The sequence below is a fragment of the Phaethon lepturus genome, unplaced genomic scaffold (assembly GCF_000687285.1).
Source record: "Phaethon lepturus isolate BGI_N335 unplaced genomic scaffold, ASM68728v1 scaffold41151, whole genome shotgun sequence".
Classification (NCBI taxonomy): Eukaryota; Metazoa; Chordata; class Aves; order Phaethontiformes; family Phaethontidae; genus Phaethon; species Phaethon lepturus.
Genome location: NW_010520560.1, coordinates 21,091 through 30,037, shown reverse-complemented (window position 1 = coordinate 30,037; position 8,947 = coordinate 21,091). Strand labels below are relative to the sequence as shown.

The 8,947-nt window shown below is 46.6% G+C and overlaps 1 protein-coding gene across 1 annotated transcript; it reads right to left on the bottom strand.

The window, feature by feature from the left end:
- Positions 1–430: 430 nt before the first annotated feature.
- PPAP2B (phosphatidic acid phosphatase type 2B) lies at positions 431–6,557 on the bottom strand (the record flags this gene model as incomplete). Its single annotated transcript, XM_010297427.1, has 3 exons — positions 431–488; positions 1,258–1,541; positions 6,342–6,557. Coding segments are annotated over 3 exons (558 nt in total), but the record flags the coding sequence as incomplete, so codon positions are not given.
- Between the last annotated feature and the right edge of the window lie 2,390 nt (positions 6,558–8,947).

Sequence of the window (8,947 nt, the reverse complement as noted above, 5' to 3'; positions counted from 1 at the left end):
TGCTCCGCTGGCACGTTTGGGAACCATCCTTCACCCCCCAGAGCCGTGACGGCACATCTTCCCCCACCACTGATGCAACATTTTGGCTTGCCCCAAAGTCTCCCCAGTGGAAATCACAATGCGGGGTGAACAAAATTGCATAGGTCGTCCACAGATTTAGTAGGATTTGGATTTAATTGCAGCCTTGGCTACAACCCAAAGCTGCACAGCTCAGCTATCACCCCAGAAATCTCCATCCCAAGTAACAACACAGGGGCTGAGCATGGATCTTCCCACCACCGGCTTGTTCGAGCCCTTTTCTTTTTCCCAACCAACCCGTTCTCTCCGACGCTCATCGCGCCGTTATTGCTACCGAACGCAGGTGAGTGCCTCGGGAAAGGGGGACGGGGGATAAATCAGCTCAATCTAAAGCAAGGCTGAGGTTACTTACCACCAAATACAGCATGGTGTAGAGGGAGAAGGACGCGTGTCCGGAGAAGAAGGATTTCCTGCAAAACAAAGCAGATGCTAAGAAACAGCCACTATAATCTTGGGCATTACAATTTTACAGGTAATACGGTTACTTGCCTGCTGCTACTGAGAGAGTGCCAAATCAGAGGGACCCACAACCCCCAATCTTTTGGGTTATAAAATGCCTGTTATCCGCCCCGCTCGCTTGCGAGGCAGAAAGTGAACGGATGGACAGGATGCTCACATTGTTCGTCCCTTCCTGGTCTACTCATGGGACAGTGGTTATTTCCAGGATAGCCCGATAACTCATCGTCTCGCCTCAAATAACCAGGAAACCGTAAAGAAATAAGAAGTGAGCAACTTCTCCGGTCGCTTAATTTTTTGTGGCATGTGAAACGCGCCCCTGGAAACGTCAAAATTGAGCATCTGATGGATTTGACAGAGAGCTTAAAGGGGGATGGCAGCCCTGCCTGCGTGGAGCCTCCTCGGGGGGTGGCCTCTGCTCTGCCGCGTGGGACAGCTCGAGCTGTTCACCACGAGCTCAGCCCTGACGGTGAATTCCCACACTGAGCAACCACTCCGGGAAACAATAGTGTAGGAGTAAAGAGAAAGGAAAAGAAATATTATTCAGCCAAGTCCCGCAATTCCCGAGGGAAACTGCCCGTCGCCGGCAGACGGAGTTACAGCCTTCGCAGAGAAAGCAGCATTTGCATCATCTACTGCTGGCAGAGAAACCCCAAGACATATTTAGCGTGAAGCACCATTTTGGTGGCAGCAACCCATCGCTTTGATGCCACGGGCTCTCACCTGGCTTCCTGGACCTTGCTGTCGCTTCCCCTGCAGGTGTAGTTTTGGATGTAAACTCCTTTAGCGCAGTTAATGGTGGAGAAATCCAAATCGCAAACTTCCAGGAAATGCGGCCGCAAGCGCCCGACGGACACTTTGGCAATGTCTGTGAAGGACTGGCTGATGGCGCAGCCGAAAACGAAGCAGCCCACCTGCTTGTAGAGCGCTGCCACGTAGGGGTTCTGGATAAAGGAGCGTGACTTCTCCTTCAGGTAGTGGATGCGGTAGAGCTCTCCCGTTATGATCTGTGGGGGAAACACAACAGAGAGGGTAGAGAGCTGGAACGATGCTACACAAAACCAGCAATGGTGGCAAGTGCAGAGCCAGGACAGCTCTTCGTGCTCCCAGCATCTCGAACCAGGAATCTGCCTCCACAGTGAGGAAGGAGAGCTCATAGCCCAGCACCTCTCCATCCTCCTCCTCTTCCTCCCTCTCACGAAGAGATTGCAGTGCTCAAAATGTTGTTTATGGAAAAACTCGATACACAAGAAGAAAGAAAAAAGCTAGATTTTGGTTCAGCGCATTGGCATATCTTTACGGAAGTGAAACAGTACCCCAGATCTATACCAGCATGGCAGGGAAAAAGAAATTAACATAAACCAGGTAAGAATCAGTGTGAGTTTGGGAAGGAGAAGCCAGATCCACCACCTTATTATCAAACTGATTTTGGAGGAAAATAAACGAACAATCTGCTTATCTTCCTCTCTGAAAACCATGAACACAAAAGGGGAAGACTCAGAAAGCCCCAAACTTTTGAGATTCTGGCCCAAAATTTGCCACCACCAGACCCAATTCAAGCTGCTCAAACCTTCCATGAACACCAGCTATTTCTGGGCATTTCAAGGCGTCTTGCCATTGCGTGGCAGCAAATTATGTATCTCTTGTGACAGAGGTGCTGGTGTTTGACAATATCGCCATAAACCACAGTCAGAAGGATCTGACTTCTCATAATCCTGACTCTTAAAAGGCAGATTAATGAAAATCAGGCTGTGAAATGAAGTCCAAATGTCTCACCTCTCCCAAGGAGGCAAAGGCTTAAATTGTTCTTTGTCACATTACACACCTAGTTTTTGAGCTCCAGATTTACAGCTTTAGGATTTTATTCATTACTTTAAATGTTTTTATACCCGAGTAATAAATCGAGGCAGGTTTGTTGTTTTTTTTTGGCTACCCCCTCGTCCCTGCCCCTCTCTAGTCACAAGGACTGCGATACGTAAAATTAACCGTCAGGAAAAATGCCTTCACGTTAATCCCTTTCTGGAGCAGCCAGCAATATTCCTCCTGGCGTGGCAGCCCGCCAGCGGCATGCAGGAGACAAGGCTCCCCTGCCTACCTTTTTTAAAAGCTTGGCACAACCTTTGGAAACTAATAAACTGGAAAAGTATGGCAATTAGTCTAAGAGGAGATGAAGCTCTATCGTTGTTTGAACTCACTCATACCATGGCTTGGAAAAACAAAGGTTGACCTACGGCAGCTGAAATTGCAGCTAAGCAGGCTTTATCAAAGAGAGGTGAAACTATAATAATAAAAAATAAAGGCCAAGCTCTCCGCTACCATGCACAGAAATACTTTGGGTGGCTGCACTGTCATCTGGCATTTACATGTCACCACTAAGATTTACTCTTGGAAATCCAGTCATGGCCAAGAGTTCTCTGCGGAGCTGCAGCTAACTGGCTCCAGCATCATTTTAATCCTCTCAGACTCCAAAGACCATGGTTTATCTCCATTTTGGACCAGCTTCCAGCACAAGCTGGCAGCCAGGAAATCTACAGGCATGAGGGAGGTTGGAGCATCTCCTGCTCCTCTGGCAGGAGGCCACTCCAGGGTATCCTGTACAGACACAGATGCTCCTTCACAAGGGTACGGCCACTGCCTGCAAGCCTCCCAAAAGCCTAAATTTGCAAGAAGGGGGGCCACGGGGCTCAAAACTCATGGCTTTTGCAAAGGAGAGACGAGACAAATTAAGGATGACATCTGATACTGGCAGATGTGCCATTACTCCACACTCACAAACAGATCCACGTAAACCCAAGGCTCTTGGCCTGGGAAAGGCATGTGACCATTTTAAACAGGGACCAACAAAAGTCTGGGGGTTCATATTTTTCTCTCACCGTTGGTGGTCTGGGTAATTGCACACATGTAGCAGATTGTAAATTGGAGACTTCATTCCCTCTCTAACACACTGCTGGGCAGCCATGAACCCTCCCTGCTTAGTTAAAGCCATGGCTCAACCTTAATGGGAAGCTAAAAATTGAGTAAACTTGGTTTTCTGGCAGTGCCGTCCCAGATAAAGCAGGATGGTGAAAAAACTAATGCAGCACAGATGTGCATGAACTGAAAGGACATCCTGAAAAGAAAACAAGTCTTAAAGATATTAAGCTCTTCTTATGCCTTGCACCTCTGGTGAACCATCTGCATGGGACATATGCCATACCTACGTGATGGGCACAGCTCCTGGGGGACTGTCACACACATTTAAGAAAGAAGGTCACTAGAGAGAAGCCAGTATCAAACTCTTCTATCTGTGAATGCCTTTTGCAGACTTTTGGTTGTCATGCCCATTTTATCGTTATTATAAGGTATCACCAGCGATCCAATTAGCCTGTAATTACTTTTTAAGAGTTTTTCTAATCACTTATATCTCTGGTGTAACGTTCTTCATGTCTAATCACATTGAAGCGTATCACCTTCAACTGTAAAACAATCAGCTAATCCAGCTGTGTAACTTAAGATCATGTAGGAAATTAATTTTCTTGGGTATTTGTCATAGGCTTTCAAAACCTATCAGGCGTGGGGACACAGAGCGGCTCAGCAGCAGTAACCGTACGAGGCTCAGGAAAAGGAAAATGTCACCTTCCCCTGGGCATCCCAGGGATCACCAACATGCTTCTGTGCCAAAGATGATCAAATTAACCATCTTCCAGCAAGAGCAGCAGTCCAGAGAGATGTGAGAGCGCACAGCCTGGGGGCACGAGCCTCTCCAGGGTCATCTGCACAGAAATTTGCCTGAAGTCAGTAAATATATAGGTATTAAAAGCAAATGCATATCCTCTCACATCCTTATCGAAGCAAAGGTCTTTGCCTCTGCTGTTTACTTAATGAGCACTCTGGGTGTCCTCAAGCCATTTAAAACATGACCTGGACCTTTTAACCCAGGCTAGACTGCCCAGGACGCCACATAAAGCAAGGGTGTGAAATTTTGGCTGCGCTATCCAAAATGCAAGCTCCCTGGAAGTCCTTATAACCGCTGTCCTGCCTTCCAAAGGCAAACGTTGTGAGCAAAAGGAGCAGAGTCAGTGCTTTGTGGATTTGGAAGGAATTCCTATTATGCTACAGTAATGCTGGTATCTGGGTTACATCTGAAAAAAGAGGTCAGGCTGACTTGAATTTTCCATGCATGCTGCCATAGCAAAGAAATCTGTTTCTTCAATTCCTCGTTAGCCATTTTTATCACTCAACAGCAAATAACCAAGCTTTTGAATTTACATTATTAAGTTACATTTGTTGTGGGCACAGGAAAACCAGGGCAGAAACATCTAATTCTTTGGGGATTTTCTTTCTCTTTTAATTGACCTGCTATTTCGTGGTAGAAAGCTGATGGATCACATAGGCAGCTGGATTATGTTTCCAGTTTCTGTTCCAACTCCTGTATTTGCCACCGTCTCATTACTGATCAGAAGCACACTCCGCATGGAGCCGGCATGCTGATAGCTCAGGCAGTAATGCGAAAATGAGAGGCTTTTTCATTTTGTTTTTATGGCTTTTCCACACTCGGGGGTAATTCACCTGCAGGGTAAAATTCTGCCGTGTTTATAGAATTGGGGGTCTGACACCTTTGGGGCTTGTTTTAAGGACAGAGGGGGCATTGGAACAAGGCAGTTTTGGGGACCTACTTTGCTAAGTGAGTATATGTGGTCAAGAAATGATGGAGAGATCAGGAAATGATGGAGAGATCAGGAAATGATGGAGAGATTCACAGCACGAAGCAGCAAGGCTGGGGATGGGGTATTATCAAAGCAGGCACCGTGCCATGCTAGAATATCTATTGCCCATGACATTGCTCCTGTGAGGAAAGATGAAAGCTAGGAGGGGAACAAGTGCTCCTGACCTCTCCATCTCCATCTCTCCCCAGCTGAAGGACGAAGAGGAAGGCAGCGCCTCTGGGAAAGCACCTGAGCTGTGCTGGCAGCAGGTGAAAAGGAAAAAGTAGGTACTTATCCCAGGGGAATTTCATCTTCAGCTGGAAGCATTCAACCAGCAACCAGGAGACATCCCTTGCCTTTTGCCCCAGCACCAGACACATGCTAGCATAAGGAAGCTCAGCTCCATGGGCTGAATTCAGCTTTTTGGCTGACATATAAAGCTCTCTCCCTGCAAATGTTTCCTAGCACAGCTCTAGGAAACCTGGCAGGAAAAAGAGAAGTGAGGCAGCATTGGGAAGGTGGTGCATTAACTGCTTTTTACAGTAAGGACTCTGGGAATATGCTCCCCGTGGAAGATTTTAGTTGTCTTTTTAATATGGCTGTAATATACAATCTCTTAAAAAACCTAATACTAACCTGTGAAACTTTTCCAGGCACTAGTTAGCTGAAAAGATGTATCCTTTCTTTTTTTTTTTCCCCCCCAAACCTTATAAAATAGGCAAATACCAAGAGTTATTTGAATAGGGACAAACCATGCCAAGTCCTTATTGACACTCAAGTCTTTTTGCTTCTACTCTGAACTCATACCGGAGGGTGAAAAAGCTCTTGTGGAGCTCACAGACTTGCCCAAACAGCTTTGGGCCTGTTTACGGGCTTCAAGAGTAATCTCATTCCTCCCTTTACAAGCTTTCATTTGCAAATGTTTACTGCTCCACGCTCACGCGGAAGTCAAATAATCACAGAGGAGATGTGCAACTCAGTAGATAGTACAGACACACCAGCAAGATGGCATTAAACCTCCAATATCAACAGGCTGTTGGTGCCATCAGCTAAAAAGAGGTGACAAAAAGCCATTGAGGATGCCCAAGGGACAGGAGAGGAGGTTTCGGAGGTGGTACTTACGGCGAGGATGGCGATGAGGATGCCCGCAGCACACAGCACTGCATCGTTGATTGTCTCCATTGTCTTCAGCGGGTACCTGATGCTGTCATCATCACAGTAGAAGCCCCGCTGGTAGGGCTGGATTGTGCTCGTTTCAATGATGAGGAAGGGCAACCCAGCTAGAAAGAAGGGGAGATAATAACCGAACCCATCAGCAATACAGGCAAACACAAGCAACTCGCCAAAAAGAAAAGAAGACCCAACTAGAAAACCCCTCGCAAACCACGCAGTACGGCTCCTGACGCTTGTCTTTTCATATTGCTATCTTTCAAAAGGGAACAGCATTGGGATTTGTTTTTCCAAATCGCTCTTGCAGGGAAAAAGCATCTCCCCTGTTATGGTGATCAGATGTCTGCGCTGCCTGGTTTCAGTTAAGCCTTGTGCATTGCAAATATTAACTTACAGGAATGGACCCCCAGAGCAATCCCTCTGCAAAAAGCCATGAAAACGAATCTGGCACTTTTCTCCAGGGAGGGCCCGATGCTCTGCCGAGTGCCCCACGGCAGGGCAGCCCAGAGCTGTGCAAACAAACACTGGAGGATCACGTATCGGCACAGCTTCTCCTACCTGGTCAGCCCAGCTACACTCCATCCCCATTACTTTTATGCCTTTGAAGCAAGCCTTCCTCGGCTCCTTCTTCTCTGTATTTACAGGGTGTATGTATGTTTGTACCATACCATAAAACTATGTGCTTTGAGCAGCTGCAGGACACCCATCCTTGACCCATCCATGCACAGGGAGGTGGAGCACATACCCAGCCAGCCCATCCACAAGAGCTGCTGAACTCCCATCAGAGCCCGTTCGCCTTCGATCACGTTAAAGCCACGTCAAATCAGTTCTTAGACTCTGTTTGGGAACCCTCTGTGCAGGAGACCTGCACCTGCACAGCTCAGCTGGACCTCTGCACCAGGCATGGAGAAGATACACTCAAAAACACCAGGTGATGGGTTAGGACACATACTATGGAGGGGACACCCCAAAATTGCTGTATGTGTGTAGCTCTCTATTCTTCTAAGTATTTCAGAGAAATACAGAATTGCTTCAAACCTGGAAGGAAGGCCCTAGGGTATTTCCCAGCCATGACATTACCTCGGGCAGGGCACCCTCCTTCCCTTCGCCTCCCTTTCCCCACCCATCTTTGCTATTAAACCCATCACCACGAGGAGCAGTACATCCCACCAAAACAAAGCCCAAACTCCCTGAAACCCGTGTTCAGAGTAAATCACAAACCACAAGGTACAGGAAACCCTCCTCCCACTTGCAGAGCGAAACCCAGGTAAGGGGCAAACAAACGCACAGCGGTTCAAACCGTCCTTGGGCCAAGACAACAGGACTCGCACCCAGCTCCCACAGAAAGCACTAGGGAATATTTGTCAACCACTAACTTGCTTAAGTATCTGTGGGTTTGTTTACACAGCAAGAAGTCTAAGACATCAGAGAGTTTTTCCTTCTAAAATAAAAAAAAGCCAAAACCAAACCAAACACAAAAATAAAGCGCTGTTGGGATTGTCCGAAATTTGTCCATGGTACATTTTTAGTGATCATGATCTGCTAGATGTAGCAAAGGTACCATCCAGGCAGTTAAAAAGTGTCATCAAAATAATGTTCCCCATCTCGATGTGAACCACTTTCCGTATTTCACTTTGCGCAATCCATTTTGGCTCCTTTTCTTGTACGTTGATAGGTTTGCCTAATCCAGGATTATTAGGGGGTTTTGTCAGTCTTAAGAAAAAGCAAAATTTCCACCATCTGTGAGCAGGGACAACCACACACAGACCTGAAGCCTCTCAGGTACCCAAGAGCAGCCAGGGCCACCGCTCAGGACCCCTTTCAGATCTTCTCTAAAAAACTCTGGAAATGGGGTATTTGCAAGCGCTGGCCCTCACAGCGCTTGGCTGGGCAGCACGGTTTCCACCACACATGTGAACCAGCAAGGAAAGGCCTGCCCAGCTCAGATTTGGTAAATAAAATCAGACATCTCGTGTGAATCCAGTTGATCTTCATACCACTATTTAACCGTTTTGATGCCTAGCCAGCTTGGCCCCAAAATGTGCCTCTGATGCCAGCAACCCAATATTAATAGGCCACTTAAAGAATCCTTAGTTTCCCAATGAAAAATTGCAGGAGAAGAGCTAATGTCATTTGGCACGATCCAATTTCACATGCACTTGAAGCAGCGGCGTAACAGTTGAACTCGGGGAGTAGACATGCCACGGTTACGTGGCTTATTGTTATTTCTCCAGTTCCTCTTGTTAATAGCTTTCACATGACAGGTCTGTAAAACACATGTTCCCACAGACAATAAAATACATCTGAACGCTAAAACTGGCTTTAAAAAAAAAAAAAGAGAGACACAAAAAAAGACAATAGTGTTCCTATATATTATGTGAACCCAGGAATAATAAAGATTTGTTTTCCCTTCATTCATTGAACAGCATGGGGTAGTATTTCTATATTTCAATTATACGTGCGCTTACCATACCTAATAATAAGAGCATGACTGACCTATATGGTATACATTTTCTTGAAGTGCACATAGGCGTAGTTTAGAAAATCCAATGGTTTTG